The 21,744-nt window shown below is 46.8% G+C and overlaps 1 protein-coding gene across 1 annotated transcript in view; it reads right to left on the reverse strand.

Annotated features, from left to right (window-relative positions):
* The window catches only part of FBXW10B (F-box and WD repeat domain containing 10B), a 78,437-nt gene extending 61,171 nt beyond the window's left edge, over positions 1-17,266 (reverse strand). Inside the window, 3 exon segments of the mRNA XM_064270367.1 lie at positions 2,501-2,734; positions 7,821-7,916; positions 16,692-17,266. Coding sequence (XP_064126437.1) covers positions 2,501-2,734; positions 7,821-7,916; positions 16,692-17,207 — 846 coding nt within the window. The 5' untranslated portion in view covers positions 17,208-17,266.
* Positions 17,267-21,744: the final 4,478 nt, after the last annotated feature.

Here is a 21,744-nt window from a genome sequence, read left to right on the forward strand (position 1 = left end):
GAAATGAACAGACACTTCACCAAAGAAGACATTCAAGCGGCCAACAGACATATGAGGAAATGCTCATGATCACTAGCCATTAGAGAAATGCAAATCAAAACCACAATGAGATACCATCTCACCCCAGCTTTACTGGCACAAATGAAAAAAAAATAGAAAATAACAAATGTTGGAGAGGCTGCAAGGAGACTGGAACTCTTATGCACTGCTGGTGGGAATGCAAAATGCTACAGCCATTCTGGAAAATGATATGGAGCTTCCTTAAAAAGTTAGAAATAGAAATACCATGACCCAGTGATTCCACTCCTAGGAATATATCCTAGAGAAATAAGAGCCATCACACAAATAGATACATGTGCACCCATGTTCATTGCAGCACTGTTCACAATAGCAAAAAAAAAAAAAAAAAAACAACCTAGATGTCCATCACCAGATGAATGGATAAACAAACTATGGTACATACACACAATGGAATGCTATGCAACCATAAAGAACAGTGATGAATTTGCAAAGCATCTCACAACACGGATGAGTCTGGAGGGCATTATGCTGAATGAAATAAGTCAATCACAAAAGGACAAATATTGTATGAGACCACTACCATAAAAACTCATGAAAAGGTTAACACACAGAAAGAAACAATCTTTGATGGCTAAGAGGGAGGGGAAGAGTGGGGATGGAAAAACACCACATAGACAATAGGTAAGTGGTAACTTTGGTGAAGGGCAAGACAATACACAACACTGGGGAAGCCTGCACAACTTGTCCAAGGCAAAGTCATGGAAGTTCCATAGACCCATCCAAACTCCCCGAGTGACCAAATTACTGGGCTGAGGGTTGTGGGGACCATGGACTTGGGGAACATCTAGCTCATTTGGCATAACACGGTTTATAAAGAAAATGTTCTACATTCTATTTTGGTAAGAATCATCTGGGTTCTTAAGAGCCTGTGAGCAGCCATCCGAGATACTGCACTGGTCTCACCCTTTTGGAAGCAAGGGAGAACAAAGAGTACTGAAGACACAAGGGAGAGATTAGTCCAGAGGCCTAAGGGACCACATCTACCACGGCCTCCACCGGGGTGCATCCAGTACCACTAGGTGCTGACCCGCTACCACCACTGACTGCTCTGACAGGGATTGCAGCAGAGGGTCCCGGACAGAGCCGGAGAAAAACGTAGAACAAAATTCTAACTCACAAAAAGGGCCAGACTTACTGGCCTGACAGAGATTGGAGAAACCCCGAGACGACTGCCCCTGGACAAACTTTTAGCTCAGTAATGAAGTCATTCCTGAGGTTCACCCTTCATCCAAAGATTTGACGAGCCCATAAAACAGAACAGGACTAAATGGGCACACCAGCCCAGGGGCAAGGATGAGAAGGCAGGAAGGGACAGGAAAGCTGGTAATAGGGAACTCAGGCTGAGAAGCGGGAGTGTTGACATGTTGTGCGGTTGTTAACCAGTGCTATAAAACAATATGTGGACTAACTGTTTAATGAGATGCTAGTTTGTTCTGTAAACCTTCATCTAAAATACAATTTTTAAAAATTTGATTATTAACTTCAAAAAAGAAAAGAACAAAGATGTCATTTTGAGGTCAAGGTGTGCCTGACCTAAGCCATGGCATTTTCAATTGTCTCACGTGCATGCGAAAGCTGGACAATGAATTTAGAAGACCAAAAAAAAAAATTAATGCATTTGAATTATGGTGTTGGCAAAGAATATTGAATATGCCATGTACTGCCAAAAGAATGAACAAATCTGTCTTGGAAGAAGTGCAGACAGACAGAATGCTCCTTAGAAGTAAGGATGGCTAGACTGTGTCACATGTACTTTGGGCATGTTATCAGAAAGGATTAGCCCCTGGAGAAGGACATCATGCCTGGTAAAGTAGAGGGTCAGTGAAAAAAAGGAAGATCCTCAAAGAGATGGACTGGCACAGTGGCTGCAACAATGGGCTCAAACATAGAAACAATTGTGAAGACGGCACAGGACCAGGCAGTGTTTCGTTCTCTTGTAAGTAGGGTCTCTATGAGTCATATGCGACTTATTGGCACCTAACAACAACAACAACAACATTCTGGTCATAAACTGTGGATGCCTGGCTGGTCCTGCAGCCTCACGTTCCAGCATTCTGTGCTCCACCCTTGCTGAAGTGCCTTCGTTTCCTAAATTAGCTATGCTTTTCCAAACCTCTCTGCCTTTGCAATGCTGTTCCCTCCACCTGCAATATCCTTCTTGAATCTTATTCATCTTCCAAGACTTGGTTCAAGTCTCCCTCTCCTTCATTTTGCTGACTCAGGACCTGCTTTTCTCTGTTCCCACAGCTCTCCAGGCACCCCGCTTATCCCAAACGATTCCATTGTTGCTTATAATCTGTCATCCCCACCCGGCTGTCTTTGACTCTACAGCCAAATTTCTAACACAGGTTGAGGTAAGCATGGCTACTCCTGGGGCCCTTCACACAGTTGCCTCCTCTGCTTGCCCTACCCGCCTTACCTCCAGGAACAGCACGGTGTTGCTGATGGCAGCCACCCTCTCTAGCTCCTGCCTGCTCTTCTCCATATCTGCACTCCTGTGCTCCAGGTGGGCCTTGATGCCGTTGGTCTGGCTCAGAGCAGCTTGCTCCTTCTCCTCCAAGAAGAGCATCACCTCAGCCTGGGCCTTCTTCACAGCAGCCTGGAGTTCCCCAAACTGTTCCTCAGCCACCACCTTCACCTCCGAGACCGACACCTGGTGGGGAGGGACAGAGAGAGCCAGGAACCTGTTAGCGAGGTGTCCAACTTTATTAGAACTCAACATAAGTGTCAGAAACACATAAATTGGAGACCAGTTTTCTACTGCAAAAGGAAGCTTTTATTCTCACATGAATTCTGGATTCCTTCAAAAAGAATTTATTCTCCAGGGTGTAACACACTTGGTTGCTACCCAAAAGGCTGAAGGTTTGAGTCTACCCATGGGTGCCTCAGAAGAAAGGCCTAGTGATATACTTCAAAAAAATTAGCTATTTGAAAACCCTATGGAGTACAGTTCTAGTCTGACACACATGGGGTCATCATGAGTTGGGGCTGGTCAGCAGCATCTGTTCTCTAGGGTGTAAGTACTCATTTACCAAGAGTTAACTTAGTCTCCTCATCCATCTGATGAGAGAGTGAATTGCATGATCTCTGAGATCCCTCCAGCTCTGGCAGGCTGGGGCTGTTATTCAGGTTCCTGACATCAGTTGTCCTACCAGGGAGATGTATTTACTCAGTTCAGTTGGTAGTTACCTTTCTCGCAGTAAACTGATACTTTGACTTCGTGTATACCAATCTGTATAGCACAAATTAGCTTTTTTAGTATTTCACTCTGCCTTCTTAAACTGAGCACTGGGTCCATCAGAGCTGAAAGCAGATCTCAACTGACAGTGTCTCGACCAGGTACAAAGTCCCCACAAATTACCCAGGGTGTGTGCAGATGGCCATGGCCCTCAGGAACTCGCCGATGCGCACACCTGTGCAGAGTGGGATGCCACATGCAGATACAACAAAAAAACAAAACCAGTATGACAAATATTAATGATTTGCATGATGACCCTTGTGTGTGGGGGGTGAGAATTTTTACAAAAGCCTTCAATAAAGATTACGCTTACAGAGTCAGACCGCGCTAATGTGTTTCCTCTTCTCTTTAGTAATTCTTAAGTATTGATGCTGACAGCTGTCCCTGATAAGTAGTTCATCTGCATTACACAGACACTAACTATTTTGTTAAGCTTAATATAAAGGTCTTAGATACAATGTCCTTTGCTCATACCCCTTTTATCCCCACCTACAGCCCAGAGCCCAGTCTCTGCCTGTCTCAGTCTCCCTTACCGCCCCCACATACCCTCATTCCATGTGAGACATCTCTGAGCAGCCCAACCACGAGAAATCTGTTTTCTGCTTCTCCTTTCAAGAAGAGGGCCAGCCCTGAATATGCAGGGCTTGAAAGGAGCCAAAACCACAGACATCCTCAGGCTGAGGCTGCAGGTGCACCGCCCTCCCCTGGCAAGGAAGATGGGGAGGTAGGGAGAGAGAATGAGACCCAGACAAAAATGGAGACCTTGGTAAGATGAGGACTAGGGATGGAACTCTGGGCCCAGGGCACGTAGGAGCCTTGAGGCTTGAAGGGAGATAGGAAGAAGGAGTGAAGACACTGGAGAGGAGGAACAGTGCCTGGCTGGGGACCCTGGCTCAGGCCAGGGCTCCATAATGCAATCACATAAGGGTGCTTAGTGTCCAGTCAGATTTTGATCTGATGGTGGAGGAAGGAACGAGCAGTGGGATGGAAGCAAGGGGCTCTCTTTCTGGGGGGCAGGTAGAAAGAAATGTAGAGCCTCTGTGTACCTTCACCACTATGCCAACTGCTCCATCACCTACTGGCTTCCTTGAAGTTCAGATAGCTGGACAGAGCTGGACGCAACTATGGTCATGGAATTAAGAAAGAGGGTGGATGGGAGATTTTCTCCAAATTCCTAAAGCCCAGACCGAGAAGAGCCCAAAGGCGGTGGTAGCGTTGAGTAGCGAAGGCAACAAAAGAGGTAGCTTGGCAGCCCCTTCCACAGTGTTTTGGATTTGGAATTCTTTCCCAAGTTATTTTTCCCAAGACTTGACCTTCTTTCCAAGGGCCCAGTAATCTCAAAGCTCCAAAAGAAAATGCAACCACACCAGCCTTCAAATCTTCAGATGTGGGTTTAGGGTAAGGTCTGAAGAACAAAGGCCTGAGAATGAGGCATCTTACCTGGATCTCATCTGGACCACCTGGGCAGCATACCTGCCACCAGGGACTCCACTGGGTATAGCCTCAGATACCCTCTGACATTCTGCCCCTCTCTCTCCTCCACCCACCTGGGAATTAGGACCCTCTGCTGCCTGGCTGGCCACTTTTAATTACATAAAATAATAATAAGAACAACCAACATGTGGTAAGTGCTTACATGTATCATCTCCTAGTACCCTAAGAGGTAGGTAATTATGATCCCATTTCTTAAAGAAACTGAAGCCAAAAAATTGAGCGAATTTGCCAAGATCAACAGCTAAGGTTTTGATTCAGTCTGTCTCCAGAGCCCTTCCTTTAACCACCATTCTGTATAGCCTCTCAGTAGGCACTGAGGTAGGGGATCCCAGATGGCTCCAGACACAGCTTCTCAGCAGGCACAGCCTGACCCTGTCCCCATGGACACTGGCACACTCATCAGAGCAATCAGGGGAGGTGAGTCAGTCAGCTGAGATTTCAGCCCATGGACTGCAGCTCAGGCTTTCAAACTGAAGCCCTCAAGTGCCACAGCCAGGACCACAGAAGGGACAGTAGTTAGGCCCTGATGGCTGTTAGCAAAGAGGCACCACCTACACCCAGAAGGGACTACATACACAGGGTGCTGCTGAGCAGGTGACCAAAAGAGAAAGATGTCATGCCTCCCCAGGAATTCCTGAGTAAGCTGTTAATAAGAGATGCTGCCTTGTCATTATAAAGGCTGGATTCTGAGACAACTAATCAAAACTGTGGAGTTCCTGGGTGGCACAAACAGTTAATGCTCTCAGCTGCTAACTGAAAGGTTGGTGGTTCAAGGCCATCCAGAGGCACCTCAGAAGAAAGGTCTGGCAATCCACTTCTGAAAAATCAGCCACTGAAAACCCCATGAAGCACAGTTCTACTCTGACACACCTGGGGTCACCATAAATCAGAATGGAATTGACAGCAATTGGTTTGGTTTTTGGTTTAATCAAAACTGTATCTAAATTATAAATTTCAAATTGCATTTCAATATTGCAAAAAAGTAAAAGCTAAGGAATCTGTCTCAGAAAACTGGCCAGTTTTGCTTATAGCCTTTTTTAGGAGGATTGGTGTTTGGGGCAGGCTCTACGTTAGGTTACATGTTCTAGCTCTCTCGCCTACTCCTCGTCCCCATGGCCTTGGGGTCCAGATGGCCCTGCTGTGAGTCAGAGAGGCCCCTGGGTACTCCCTGGCCTGACCACCATCAGAAAGCAGGAGCAAGATGAAGCATGGGGACCAACACAAGGGGTAACCCAGGAAAGGAGCAAAACTCACTGGTTCTCTAGGCTATGACACTTAGGTTCTATGAGGCTGAGAGGCATGAGCCCAAAGACAAAACCCAGGGCCCAGGCTGATAGGAAAGGAGGCTCCAGTGACGTTAGTGGGCTGACTCTTCCGCCTGTCAAATGTGGCTTCAAGTTCCTCACCCTCCCCATTGAGAAAGGCTACTTCATTGCAGGTAAGTGGGATGTGCAAAGGATATCATTTACTGCCTGAAGGATGACAAGACAAAACTACAGAGAGGAGAGGCCGCTAACATATCAAAGTAGCCAAAAGTTCATGGTCTAAAAATGCTAAGGATGGAGCACGTGCCTGTCAATGCACTGAGTCCTTCCTTCTGAGGTCAGAAAACAACCACCCAGGCTCTCCCGCTCCATCGTGCCTCCAGGAGGCTCAGACAAGCCTGCACCCGTTCGTCTCCGGTTCCCTTGTGCACAGTGGTCACTGGGATAGTTACCTTCCCTAGTCACCAGCAGTTACAAGTTTGAGTAGGAATCAAAGTGAAGATTAAAGAGCTGGAAGTCAGGGTGCGCTATGTGATTCTCTAGATTATCCTAAGCCTGGAAAGCAACAATCTCTGAGAGTTTCTAAGGCTTCAAAAGAGCAAGTATTTTTCTTCCTTTCATAAGATTATGTGGGGAAGGAAAAAAAATTTTTTGTTGTTGAATTGATTCCAACTCATGGTGACCCCATGTGTTACAGAGTAGAACTGCTCCATAGAGTTTTCATGGCTATAATTTTTATAGAAACAGATTGCCAGGCCTTTCTTCCATAGCACAGATGGGTGGGTTTGAACCAGCAACCTCTAGGTTAGTAGTAGAGCGCAAACTGCTGGCGCCACCCAGAGACCTTGTGGGAAAGAAAGAGATGTTCATTTTTCAGTAACTAGTTAATAGCGAACACCCAGAAGAAGAAAATACATGTATTACATATGGAGGGATGGGAGGGATGGGAGGGATGGGAGGGAGGGAGGGAGGGATGGATGGAAATGATGGATGGACGGACGGATGGATGGATGGGTGGGTGGACAGATGGACGGATGGATGGACGGACAGACAGATGAATGGGTAGAAGAAATCATTCTTGGTATACAAAAATGATACCGCTGACTCATTGCCTTAGGGTAAGTGTTTTACATTCTCTTGAGTGGTTATTGGTTTGCCACCAATGACAGGGATTTGTGGAACTGCTTGGGTCTACTTAGAGTTTATATGGAAAGTGGTCATCAACCAGGGAGACTAAAGCTAAGTGGCCAGGGACACCACTGACCTTATCAAAGACCATCCACTTAATCCAGCAGCACTCAGCTCTTTTTTCCCCCACTGGTGTAGCACAGTACTGGTGACACTTCCATGGTGGGAGATGCCAAGCATATGCATCTGACTAAACACCACCACCCTCCCCTCCCCACACACACCATTTTCTCCTTGTCAAGAATGCAAATGCAAACATAAAAACAAGAATGCTGCTGTTACAAGAGCAGTCCTGGCACCACTCTACATTAATAAAAAGTAATCACTTACCAGCTTTGAAACAAACTATTTTCCTAACAAATCTCAACAGCAAGGTGAGGCAACCCCGTGCTGTAGCAGACCGTACCTACAATTCCCATTTGCTGAGAAACCCCAAGGAGCCATGGACATGGAGTGCTGGGCCTGCAGCCCCAGGGCCCCTGCCCCATAGGTCTGGCTGGCACTGCAGCAGCCAGCTGTGCAGAAGACTGACCAGGCACCCAGACCAAACTTACCAAAACAGATTTATGGTTTGCTTGGAGCCTGGCGATGGCATCTTCATTCAACTTGAGTTTCCGCTCCAGGTCCAACTGGGTGCACCGAAGCTCAGCCTGGAAAGAGGAATGAATGTTTAGGAGGAAGCAGCCCAGTGCACCAGAAGTTCCCCAAAGGCAACAAACAGCACTGTCCACCAGAGGTCTTGGCCCTTCTTCCATAAAAAAGAAAACCTGACCTCTGGAGCTGCTCTCAGGAGCCAGCCTCAAGCTAAACACAGGTGCAAAGTTTCCACTGGGTGCCAGCACCCTCCTAGGGCTGAACTCAGCAAGTATTGGCTACAGTGCTGGTCATCATTTTAAGCACTTTATGTGGATTGCCTCATAGCATCCATACAACAACGATATTAGGTAAATAGAGCTACTGTCTCCATCTCATAGATGATAAAATTGAGACACTCATCCAAGGCCACGTCGTTAGTCAATGAATTTGAACCCCAAAGAGTAATCAGGTGCTGTTGAGTGGATTCCTACTCATGGTGACCCGGCGTGTGTCAGAGTAGAATTGTGCTCCACAGGGTTTTCAATGGATGATTTTTCAGAAGTAATCGCCAGGCTTTTCTTCTGAGGTGCCTCAGGATAGACTCGAACCTCCAAGTTTTCAGTCAACAGCTGGGTGTGTTTACCATTTGCACCACCCAGGGACTCCAGTCTGACCCTGAAGCCCACAAATCAGAAGATTGTGGCAGAAGATTCTAGAGCCCAACAGCCAGGTTAGAATCCCGGTTATTCTATTTAGCAGCTGAGACTTTGAACAAGTTTACTTAACATCTCTAAACTTCCATTTCTTCCCCTGTGAAATAGAGATAAATAAAGTACCTACTTCACAGGGCTGTTGTGAGAATTGAGTGAGATTATATGTGTTAAGTAAGAACTTGGTATAACGCCTGGCACACTGTAAAGGCTCCAGAAATGTCAGTGCTTGTCGTTGTTACTATTATCACTGCTAAGGCCTCCGTGACTGCGTTCATGAGGTGCTCTGTTATCAATCTCTGGCGGTGGGAACACAGAGCACCCCACCAGCCTAGCCAAGTACCTGTCTGAGTGCCCGGGCTGCCTACTGTGACCCCCCGACCAAGGCTGCAACTCGCTAAGCACTTTCTGCTGCCAAAATGTGTGCCAGGGCGCAAACTTAATCTTTTCCAAACTTCAAAGGCCCTGTCACTTTCCTGCTTTCATCCACAAGAGCATGGGACAGCAAAAAAAACAAAAAGATCAGCTTAAACTGTTTTTAACAGCTAATGTCTGCATTAGAAGCTGTGAGTCATTATGCTCTAATGAAATTCAGACGGCATAAATTAAATGTCTCTCCCTTCTCCCACTGAAGCCTGGGGGAATCCCAGGTCCCCTGGGGAGGAAAGTGGCTGGCAGGGGACTTGCCTCACAAAGACACACTTCAAAAGGCAGGTAAGGCTGACTCAGCTCTGGGTCACTGATCACAGGCAGCAGAGGGAGCCTCAGTGAGCACCCAGCCCTCAAAGTGATATCTGAGACCTAAGACCTGAGGCCCGGGAGTGGGGTGGGGGAGAGGGAGGGCTGGCCTGTTTGAGGCAGTGGCAGGGAACCATGGGCTGTGTGTCTAAAGGTAATGGAAGACACAACAGAACACATCCCAGCAATGGCTCCTGTAGGACGGCTCCTAAACAGCATGGATATAGAATGTGTTTTAAAGCTGTCTTTTTTACCCCATCAAGATCCAAAGCCGTGGGGAGACACCCAGAGACACCCAGTGATGAGGCTTCTCTCTCCTGTCTCCAGAACTGCCATAAAAGGAGAAAAGCACCTCTAAGGACCTAATGGGGTACTCTCTGAGTGAGTCACCCCAAGGAAAGGCACTCCCAATTACGACAAAAGGTGGGGCCACTGTGAGAGACAAGTATCTCCAGTTATTCCTGTTCCCGGAAAAGGATGGGGTGCCTCAGGCTCTGGCTTGAGGTTTCCCAAGTTGTTAGCCACATACACATCTCAGGTCAGTGTTGGGCCTGCACAAAAGCAGGACAGTGGTGCCTATGGGCACAGACAGATAGATTAGGTAGATTAGATCGATAGATGATGGATGGATGGACGGATGGACGGACGGACAGACGGACGGACGGATGGATAGAGAGATAGGTAGGTAGGTAGATAGATAGATAGATAGATGGATGGATGGATGGATGGATGGATGGATGGATGGATGGATGGATGGATGGATGGATGAGAGAGAGAGAGACAGACAGGCAGACAGAGACAGACAGACAGACAGGCAGGCAGGCAGGCAGTTACATAGATAGACAGCTGCTGTGGCATCAACTCCAACCCATAGCAACCTTACATACAACAGAACGAAATGCTGCCTGGTGCCTGTCTTCCTCACAACCACCGGCATGTCTGAGTCGGTGGTTTTGGCTGTTGTGCCAATCCATCTCACCGAAGGTCTCCCTCACCCTTTCTGGCCTTCTAATTCACCAAACACAATGTCCTCCTCCAGCAATTGACTCCTCCTGATGACAGGTCCAAAGCAAGTGAGTCGGACAGTGTTTTGTTGTGACCCAGAGAGCTTCCACTGACTGATTTTCAGAAGCAGATCACCAGGCCTTTCTTCCTAATCTGTCTTAGTCTGGAAGATCCGCTGAAACCTGTCCACCATAGGTGACCCTTCTAGTATATGAAATACCGGTGACATATAGCACACAAACCACCGTAGTAAGACAAAACTAAGAAACAGGTGGGTGGTGGCCATATAGGTATAAAACAGCCACATATCAAAGGGTATGGGGAGTCCTGCCTACTCCAACCAGGTAATAACTAACATTGTGCAAAAGATGCCATTTTGGGGTCAAAAGGCCCGCCACTTGCTGGCTATCCAACCTGAGGCAAATCATTTCGTGTCTCCTCCAGTGCTGGGCCACATGAATATGTTAATACAATTGTTCCTTATTCTATCTACAGGACAAAAGCTGTACCCAGAGCTTGGTGGCCAGGAGTTGGGTTAGAAGTGCAAATAAAAACAGGAGAGGGAGGTAGCAGAGAGAAGAAAATTCCACACAGTATCAGCTCCTTTGTATTTTCAACCAAGCAGTATTAGCCTTTGTGGAGAGTTTGCATTCAGTAGGTGGGACCCTGGATGCTGACTTCATTCCTCAGTTGGGTTGGTCAGAACATATGACATGCCAGTCCAGTCAAATAAGACACAACCCCTGACGTTGACAGACTTCACAGCCTGGTAGAATATTTAAGAAAAAAAAAAAGTTAAATAATGCTGACTCCAAGCCATTCTTTAGAATTTCTAGAAGAAATTATTTTCCTGAGTAGCTTCAAATTATCTACCTTCTGGCTTCCTGGGCTGTAAACAATGCAGGTTAACTGTTCCACAAGTAGGCACAAATACTTTTTGCTCTCAGACAGTTGGACTCTTACTCTACATACAGATTGTTCTAGGTCACATTCAGCCGAGAACTTCCTGGAACCAATGCTGATGCTGGGTGTTGTGTCCTGGCACTTGTAGATTTCCAAGATCTAAGAAAGTGCCCAGCTCAGGTCTTCCTTCCTCCAAGGACCCACCCTGGCCTTTTCACCACCTGGACCTCTCCCTCCTCTGAACAGGCAGCAGCCGTGTTATTCAGCTCTCCGTGGAGCCTGATTAGAGTCCAAGCTCTCTGAGGGCAGACAGTATAGCCTAGCACTTATCCCAAGGTAGAACTCAATAATGTCTGATAAGCTTGAAGATCAGAGAAGAACTACAGGCATTTTATGGGTCAGAACAAAAAGAAAAATTGGGTCACAGAAAAATTCCCAATCTTACAACACACACACACACACACACACACACACACACACGAGGTCTCATTTTTAGGGAAGCCAGCCTGAGATTCCAAGAAAGGGAGAGGACCTAGCAGCCTCCAGGCGAGAGCAGCTGCTCTTAAAAGGAACGGGGCCTCAGGAAGCTGGCCTGAGACAGAGGGAAGTGCGGAGTTCTCCATTAGGAAGAGCTGGGTTCTAGAAGCTAGAACAAATAATTGATCAAACACCCATCTTTCAAAACCTAAAAAAGATTTTTTGCCCATTGGCATACCTAGGAACCCTGGGAGCTTCAGAAAGGGCTCGCTTGGTTAACTGAGAAATCAATAGCTTTGTGGACCCTAAGCAGGACCTCACTAAGCAGGACCTCACTTGCTTTGTGCCCTCATAGCTTTCCCTCATAGCTGCCATCTGCTGCTTCCTGTGCACACCATGGAGTTTCTGGGCGGTGCAAAGGGCTAATGCACTCTGCTGCTAACCGGAAGATTGGAGGTTCGATTCCACTCAGAGGTGCCTTGGAAGAAAGGCCAGGTGGTCTACTTCCAAAATATCAGCCAGCAAAAACCCTTTGGAGGAAGCCAGCACAACTTGTCCAAGGCAAGGTCATGGAAGTTCCATAGACACAGCCAAACTCCCTGAGGGACCAAATTACTGGGCTGAGGGCTGTGGGGACCGTGGTCTCAGGGAACATCTAGCTCAATTGGCATAACAGAGTTTATAAAGAAAATGTGCTACATTCTACTTTGGTGAGTAGCGTCTGGGGTCTTAAAAGCCTGTGAGCAGCCATCTAAGATATTCCATCGGTCTCACTCCATCTGAAGCAAGAGAGAATGAAGAACACCAAAGACACAAGTGAAAGATTAGTCCAAACAATTAATGATCTACAAGTGCTACAGCCTCCATCAGACTGAGCCCAGCACAACTAGATGGTGCCTGGCTACCGCCACTGACTGCTCTGACAAGGGTCACAATACAGGGTCCCAGACAGAGCTGGAGAAAAATGTAGAACAAAATTCCACCTCACCAAAAAAAAAAAAAAAAAAAGGCAAGACTTACTGGCCTGACAAAGACTGGAGAAACCCCAGGAGTATGGCCCCCGGACAGCCTTTTAGCTCAGTAATGAAGCCACTCCTGAGGTTCCACCCTTCAGCCAAAGATTAGACACGCCCATAACACAAAACTAAACTAAAAGTGCACACCACCCCAGGGGCAAAGATGAGAAGGCAGGAGGGGACAGGAAAGCTGGTAATAGGGAACCCAAGGTCAAGAATGGGAGAGTGTTGACATGTCATGGGTTGGCAACAAATGTCACAAAACAACATGTACTAATTGTTTAACGGGAAGCTAGTTTGTTCTGTAAACCTTCACCTAAAGTACAACAACAAAAATTTTTTTTCTTAATGCTTTGGAGCTCATTTCTACTCTGACATACATGGAATCGCCATGAGTTGGAATCGATTTTATGGCAACTGGTATGTCCAACATGCCTGCCTGAGTAATTAGCCTTTGATACACTCCAGTGTGACCTTCAGCAAGTAACTCCAGCTAGCTCAGGCTGGCTGAAGGGAGTCCTAGTTATGTGTGATAATATTTTCAAAATAATCCTGGTGGAGGTTGCAGTCCCATCATCTATGTCTTCTGAGCTGGATTCTCGGGCTCCTTGCAAGAAACCTTTTGTTCCCTGTTCACCTTATATCTGTGAGGTTAGGGACTGGCGGTGCTGTGGCGAGAATAAGGACCAGGCAATGTTTCCCTTTTGAGGTAAAAAAAAAACCTCTGGAGGCCACTTAAGGGTTAATTTACCGGTCTGAGCCCCACCTGGGGCCACCAAGTCTCAAGCAGCAAGAGCCCCACTTTGGGCACCAGAATTTGTTGCCACAAATCAAATCATGGATTCGAGCCTCCTGCTGCAAAGCCAATACTGAGACAGAAGGAGGTAAGCAGTTAGAGGGCTTTATTGAACACTGGTGTACAGGAGACAGAGGGGGTTAAATTTCTCCCAAATTCTGTCTAATTCTAAAGAACTAATGGGAGGGTTTTTAAGCGAGTAGCCCACAGATGGTCTTATACATCACAAAACCACCACAAGAAACTCTTTATTAAACTAAAGACATGCATGTTAGACATCCGGACTCTAATCTGTATGTTTGTAACAGGCTGGAAAAAAACTTACGTAAGAATCTCTTGGCTAGTGGAACTGTTCTGCCAAGTCCACTCTGACTAAGGAGCAAGAAAGAAAGCTGTCTATCAATAGTGTCAGGCAGCCTTTCTAGCTGCCCCCTTGCAGGCTGAAGGCCATTTCTCAAGAGCACGAAGACGAAAAGAGAGACCAAGGCCACAGGAGCTGAGAGAGCTCCGCACCCCTTGGGAAGAGACCGATGCAGCTGGTGTAATAAAAAAAATGGTTTTAGAGATTACTTAGAGCATCGTTATGGCGTTAGTTATGTCAAGTTCTCAATCACCCATTGTGAATAGGAGAAAACATGTTGTAAGGTATTAGGGTGCTTGTTATGTTTAAGAGTAGAACAGGCTGCTCGGCCATATCTTGAACAGAACCTGTGCCATTTTCCAAAGACTAGAGATTAATCACAGCTTATACAGCTATATTAAAACAAACTAGAAAATATATTCCCTCTACTTGAATATTAAAACACTAGAGAAAATGTATTTCTCTACTTCACTTCTGGCTCCTAAGCTTTGGAGGAACCACCTAGAGTGTAGCTACACTTACAGAGTAAATTGCTCTCTGAGCTGAAAACAAGGACTCAGGTTAAAAGGACACGAGCTCTCTTACGCCAACCAGGAAGCAGAGGGTTGTGAGTCACGGGCGTCACCAAAAATCTAGGGTAAATGGCTGTAGCACTGACCCTGTAGCCATGATTGCTTTTCAACGCTAGAAAGCTGCCCTTAGGGCCCCTTACCCAATTGTCACGATTTGACCTTACACAGTTCTCCTGTAAGTTGTCTGAAATTTGGGATTCTGGGCGGGATCTGCACAACTATTTCCTATTCAGAGTGATGATTACCTAAAGTCTCTGTAATACGCCGGGTATCCTACGTCTAAAATTCTTATTTTATATATGCTGGTACAGGCATAGGACATTTCTGAAAGGAAGCCAAAGAAATTATAGGCAGTGTTTGCCTCTGAGGAGGGAGATGTGAGAATCTGGGACGGGAAGGAGACCCATTTCATGGTACAATCTATTGCAACGTTGGGTGGAGATTGTCTTTTAACATGTACCTGTTTTGTTTCTCCAGCTGTAAATTCAGATATTACACCCAAGAAGAAAAGCAGGACACTTTGTCTTAACATTTCCAGTATACGTGTGGCAGGTTTTTAGTGCCAAAAAAGAGAAGTTGGTTACAACACTGTGATTTGGGGGTTCTCTGGTAGGATGGCTTTCCATAAGCTTCCATTCCTTACTCCATGACTTAGTTGATGGTATGACCTTCCACAAATGTGGCAGAGATAATGATTTCCCACCTCATAGAGTTCTGTTAGGATTCCATGAGAAATCCACAGAAAGCATTTAGCACATCATAAAACCAAACGAAGCCTGCTGCCATCAAGCCAATTCTGATTCAGGGAAATCCCACGTGTGTCAGAGTAGAACTGCTCCATAGGGTCTTTTTGGCTGTAATTTTTACAGAAGCAGATTGCCAGGCCTTTCTTCCATGTCACCATTGGGTAGGTTCAAACCACCAACCTTTCAGTTAGCAGCCAAGGGCAAACCATTCACACCACTCAAAGACTTTTAAAGCATCATAATGCTCCATAAATACTATTTTCCTCAATTTTCTGGAGACTTTTCCTTTGATCTCTGTTGATAGGTACCCTCCTAATGGTTATAGATGTAGGGAAATGAAGGGCAGTGGCCTCCTGACAGGACATTCGCAGGCCCTAGAGAAGCTGGAAACAGTTGGCAAGGGGCTTCACAAGCCGAAAATGGTGACTCACTGGCATCTGGAATACGGAGCTTTCCAGGACGGCTCCCACTAACACTGGATACACTACATATCTAAGGATGAATGTGGAGGAGAGGCACTGGAGAGCAAACCCTTCAAAAGAATCTTCCTTCTCAGAGACCCCTTTCTTTTGCTGCCCAGGAATCTTGCAACAAGAAGTTGGGGTCGATCTGCTGGCAGAGGTCAGCACAAATAGGGAGCTGAGTGAGTATGAACATAAGGAATGTGGGACAGGAGTCAACTTCACTTGCCCACTGGAAAAAAAGTGCTCATGGGAAGTCAAGTATGAGAAACAAAGCACTTCCCTGCTGGAAACATAAAAAGTGCTCAGGAGAAACAAACATATATGGCAGCTAAAGCAAACTTGCGAGAATTCCTCCAGGCTCTCAGCTTTAGGGCAAAGAAAACCCAGCTGTTCTAGAAGCAGGTCCGTTATCTGATGGAAATAAAAATACAGTCTGGAAGCAAGGTGTTTCTCCACCCCTCCCAGGGCCTCTGGCGAGGAACATCTATGCTTCCCTAAATTAAGCCCTGTTTGACATTATACCTGGATGTACGTTTCAAATTCAACATTATCTTAGCACTTTTCGAGCTCGAGTTTCACACTAGTATCTCTAGAGTGGCGCTTTATACCGGTCACTTGTTTGGCTAAATAAAGGGAAAAAGAGAAACTGGGGGAAGGCTGAATTCTTTAATCTTGAATTTCTGCCAAAGTCCGCATTTTATGAATTGTGGATGGAAACACCATGCAGATGCTGTCTGAGCCTCGGACACCCGCACAGACGTCACCTAAAGCTATGTCAGAACAGACGAAAACTAGCAACATAAGGAGAAAGACACAGGTAGAGGTATCAGAGACAGCAACGGAGACGGGGACAGAGTGACCTACATGAGACAGGTTCCAGAGCCAAGGGCAACAGATATTTACTCTGGACTGATAACCAGGTGCTAAGACTAAAGTCCTTTTTTAAGTGAGCTGAGCACAGAAGTGAAGTGGGGAGACCCCAAAGCTGCCACAGTGGCCCCGGCTGCTTCCTGGGAACCCTGTCTCCCCCACCCTCCTCTCCTGGTAGGCCAAGAGCTCACCTCCTTGTCCCTGCGGGCTGCATCCAGGGAGACAGCAGCGTGGCCCCTGTGCTCATTCTGGCTGCACTCCTCGCAGATGCACTGCTGGTCGGGGCAGCAGAAGGCGGCCAGCGAGCGGTAGTGGGCCGAGCAGGTGCGCAGGTCCCTGTCCGGCACTGGCTCAGCCAGCTGGTGGCTGTGCAGCTTGCTGTTCTCCTGGTGGGGCCGCAGGTGTTCCTCACAGTAATTCACCATGCACGTCAGGCAGGACTTCACTGCCCTCACCCTGCTGGCCCCCAGGCAGAAGTCACACAAGATTTCTTCCTCACCCTCTCCCTTGCACTTGCCCTCTCCGACAGCGACTGCTGGCTCTGCAGAACTGCTGTCCTGCCCCTCAATCTGCCCCTCAGGCTCCCCCAGGCTCCCCCAGTCCTCTTCTATCGGGCTGGCTGCCCCAGAGTCTGGGCTGAGAGGTGCCAGGGTGTGGGCAGTGATCCCAGGCAGTGGCCCTGGAGCCATCAGATCAAGCTCAGCCATCCGGAGGCTCTGCCGCTGCCTCAGCTGTCCTTCCTCTGCCCCTTCCTCCCAGGAACTATGCAGCCCAAGTCAGACAGGAGAACCACGCCTAGATGACTGCAGCTGTCTCCTCCCTCCCAGAGGAAGCTCAGTTACTCATTATACTGCCCCAGGGTTGGGCCAGTGCCCAGCTGCAGTAACAACAGGCAGCTAGAAGACTGGGCTCTAGGAGAGGCCAGCTCTGGATGACTCCTCATGAGCTTTGGCCCCTCCTAGAGTCCAGCCCTAAAACTTCTATTCTTTTGTGAGTCATTCCTATCCCACAGGCTCTGCTAAGGACCATGCGTTTCTGTGGTGGCTCTGGAATGAACTGGAGATCCCTGAGCTCTTTCATAAGCCTGTGTTGCTTTATCGGGTTTGACAAGCTAAACGTTTTGTTTTTATTTTTTAAAGGGATCCAAAATGTAAAGACCTCAGGCATGGGGCAGCCATTCAGCCCCTCCCACTCACAAAATTGCCATGAAGCCACTAGGAAAAGGACACACTTTTCTGACACTTGATCTTATCCACGTCACCTTCCTACACATTCCAGGAGACAGGCTTCGGAGGGGTATTCAGTGGGGGACTGTAGGTGGGGGAAGCCCTGTCTTCGTCTACACATCTCTTCCAGGCCACCCATCTTGCTCTGCAGTTCCCAGAGTGCTGTGTGCTGAGAAACAGCCCCGCTACCCACTTAATAAAGTCTTCCTGGACGCGGCCAGGGTATGCGACGTGAAGCATATAGCTCCTTAGAAGAAAGGAGCTCCTATGCGTGGCCAAATGGGCTGCACAGAGCGCTCAGGATTTGCCAGATGGGAACAGAGAACCCAGGGTTATTCCAGGGTACCTGGACCCCCGACTTGTGCATCCTAGAGCTTTCTCCCCAGGATTTCTTCTTTCTTCAGATACAGGTTTGGCTTCAAATGGATTTGGAAAGCTAACGGAACGGATGGGGACAGGGTAGGAAACAAGGGATCCAGCTAGCCCTAGAGATCAGGGGTTGGGGTAATTCCAAGCTGTTACACTCCCAGTGGTTCTGCACCCCTGTAGTGGGTCCTGCAGGATCTGGATTAAACCAGGTAAACACAGACTGCTTCTTGTCATTGACCAGAACATTTCAGAAATCCATAGGCTATTCAGAGGTGGAGGGCATGGAAGACTTTAAAAATGTATTTCACTGTACACCATTATGCAGGGCAGCATTATCAACAACAGCCAAAAAATGGAAACAGCCCAAGTATGCCTCAACAAATGAATGGATAAACAACATGTGGTACGTACATACAATAGAGTATTACTCAGCCATGGAGAAATGGAATTCTGATTCATGCTGCAGTATGGATGAACCTTGGAAAGATGATGCTGAGTGAAGTCAGACACGAAAGGACAAATATTGTCTGATCCCGCTTATATGAAATATCTAGAATGCGCAAGCACATAAAAAAAACACAGTGACCAAAATTTAATAGTGATGACCAAGGTGGGAGAAAGGATGGGGAGTGCGGAGTTACAGCTAAAGAGGTACTGAGATTCTGCTTGGGGTAATGGAGAACACTTGAAAATGGATAGTGGTGACAGTTACAGAGCATGGAGAATGTAATTAATGTCACTGAATTGCACACTTAAAAATGATTAAAATGGCAAATGATTTGTCAGATACATTTTACCACAATGAAATTTTTAAAAAATCTATCCCAGATACAGCCCTCTTCATTTTTGAACATGCATAAAATATGCATATATTTCTACGAGAAAAGCAGCCCCTTTTAGCTATCCTGACTACCCTCTTCCACTACCAAAGACCCCACAGAAAAGGTATCTTTGTATTTAATCTCAGGGTCCTTATATCTCCAGCCAGGAGGAAAAGGATCTGGCTTCTGTCACAGCGGGCTCTTTTCAGCACTTTCTCCCCAGTGGTTCCCATATCAGCAAACTGCTTTGCTTTCTTTCTCTTCCCTTTTACACAATGACCTGGAAGGTGAACTGGTCCACCCACATGCCATGACGCCTCTGATCTTCCTGGGAGGGGGAAGGGAAGGTGTTTGCCCTGCCTGGCGGGTTCCATAGCCTCAAGGGCAGATTAGAAGGTGTTGGGCCTGCCTGGATTCCCTGTGGCCTCTCTCTTTTCCCTCATGCTTTCCCTCCCCCCGCCAAAAAAATAAAATTTTTTTTCCCCCTCACCATCTTGTTCCCACCCTTTCTTCTTTTCCTTTGTTATGGAGTGGCTCCATCCCCACTGCTGATCCATTAGGGCATCTATGCCTCACTGGACCCTGGGCTCAAAGACAGAACAATGGAGTAGGGACCAGAAAGTCTGAACTTTGGCCCCAGGCTGGCCTGGCCAAATCTTTTGTCCTCTCTTAACCTCAGTTTCCTCATCCACAAAATGAACATGTTGGCCCAAGTCTGGGCTGGGGAATAAATTCATGGTTTGACTCTCTGGAGAACTGTGTTGAAGAGGAGCTTAAGTTCATGTCTGGGCTTACTGGGAAAGGGTGCCATGCTCAGGTAGTGATAGTGGTATTTAGCATGGGTGTGGAGGAAACCTGGTGGCGTAGTTGTTAAGTGCTACGGCTGCTAACCAAAGGGTCAGCAGTTCAAATCCACCAGGTGCTCCTTGGAAACTCTATGGGGCAGTTCTACTCTGTCCTATAGGGTCGCTATGAGTCAGAATTGGCTCAGCGGCACTGGACTGGGTGGGGTTGGAGATGGTGGCCCCTGGAAGCCTGCTCTCATCCCTCTAGGGACCACAGAATTTACCACGGTACCTGAGTTTTCTCCACTGCCAAGTCTCTAAGCAGAGCCTTCAAGACCACATTTCTAGGTCCCAGCTGCTGTCCTACTTCCAGAGGCTGTAACACATCTCATCATGCCTAAAATCCCCTTCTTTAATACTTCAGTACCAGAATATTAAGGCAATAAAGTCACATGTATCTTCTAATCTCAAATTTCCTTTTGAACCAAGCTTCTGTCATTCCATGTGGCATGTGGCATCCCAATATTTTCTGAGAGAGTTTCCTGTGTCTTCTTGCCTTAACTGAAACTTCACCATCCCCTGAAGACCATTTCTCCTGCAACCCTCTCATCTGGGGCTGTCCCTTGCCTTGCCCTCCCAAATCTCAGAGCTGGAGGACGGGCAGATGTTTTCCTCACTCCCCATCCAACCCACTGCCACCTCACTCCCCATACCCCTCGCAAAACTCCTCTCCTTTGAAGCTCGTGTCACTCCACAATACAACCCTCTTCTCTCGTCCTTGCTGTCATCTACCAGCCTCTGCTTACTCCACCCCTCCTCCCTTTTTTAATTGTATTGTGTTTTAGGTGGAAGTTCACAGCGCACATTAGTTTTTCATTCAAAAGTTTACACACAAATTGTTTTGTGACATTGATTGCAGTCCCCACAACCTGTCAGCACTCTCCTCCTTTCCCTTTCTGTCCTGGGTTCTGTGTCTATTCATCCAGTTTTCCTGTTCCTTCCTGCCTTCTCATTTTTGCTTTTGACAAGTGTTGCCCATTTGGTCTCCTATACTTCATTCAACTAAGAAGCACGTTTCTCACGTGTGTTAATGTTTGTTTTATAGGCCTGTCTAATCTTTGGCGGAGGCTTGGTGGCCAATGGTTAAGAGCTCGGCTACTAACCAAAAGGTCAGCAACTCAAATCCACCAGCCACTCCTTGAAAACCCCATGGGGCAGTTCTACTCTCTCCTATAGGGTTGCTATGAGTCAGAATCAACTTGACAATAGGTTTGTGTCTTTGTTGTTTTGTAACCTTTGGCTGAAAGGTGGACTTTGGGAGTGGCTTCAGTTCTTAGTTAGCAGGGTGTCCAAGGGCTATAGTCTCAGAGGTCCCTTCAGGTCAGTAAGTCTGGTCTTTTTTTGTGAATTTGATGTTCTACATTTTTCTCCCGCTCTGTCCAGGACCCTCTATTGTGATCCCTGCCAGAGCAGTTAGTGTTGGTAGCTGAGCACTATCTACTTTTGGGCTCAGGCTGGTGGAGGATGTGGTTCATGTGGCCCATTATCCTTTGGACTAATATTATCCTTGTGTCTTTGTTTTTTTTTTTTTCATTTTCCTTTGCTCCAAAAATGATGGAACCAATAGATGTATCTTGGATGGCCACATACAAGCTTTTAAAACCCAAGACTACTCACCAAAGTAGGATGTAGAACATTTTCTTTATAAACTTTGTTATGCCAATTGACCTAGATGTCACCCAAGACCATGGACCTAGCCCTCAGCCCCAGTAACTCAGTGTTTGGATGTGTCTAGGAAACTTCTACAACTTTGCCTTGGTCAAGTTATGCTGCCTTCCCCTATATTGTATCTTTCCCTTCACCAAAGTTAACATTTGTCTATTTAGTGATTTCCCCTCCCCTCCCTCATAACCATCAAAGATTGTTTTTTCTTCATGTAAACCTTTTCTTGGGTTTTTATAATAGTGGTCTCATACAATATTTGTCCTTTTGTTATTGACTTATTTCACTCAGCATAATGCCCTCCAGATTCATCCATGTTGT

The sequence above is a fragment of the Loxodonta africana genome, chromosome 18 (assembly GCF_030014295.1).
Source record: "Loxodonta africana isolate mLoxAfr1 chromosome 18, mLoxAfr1.hap2, whole genome shotgun sequence".
Lineage (NCBI taxonomy): Eukaryota > Metazoa > Chordata > Mammalia > Proboscidea > Elephantidae > Loxodonta > Loxodonta africana.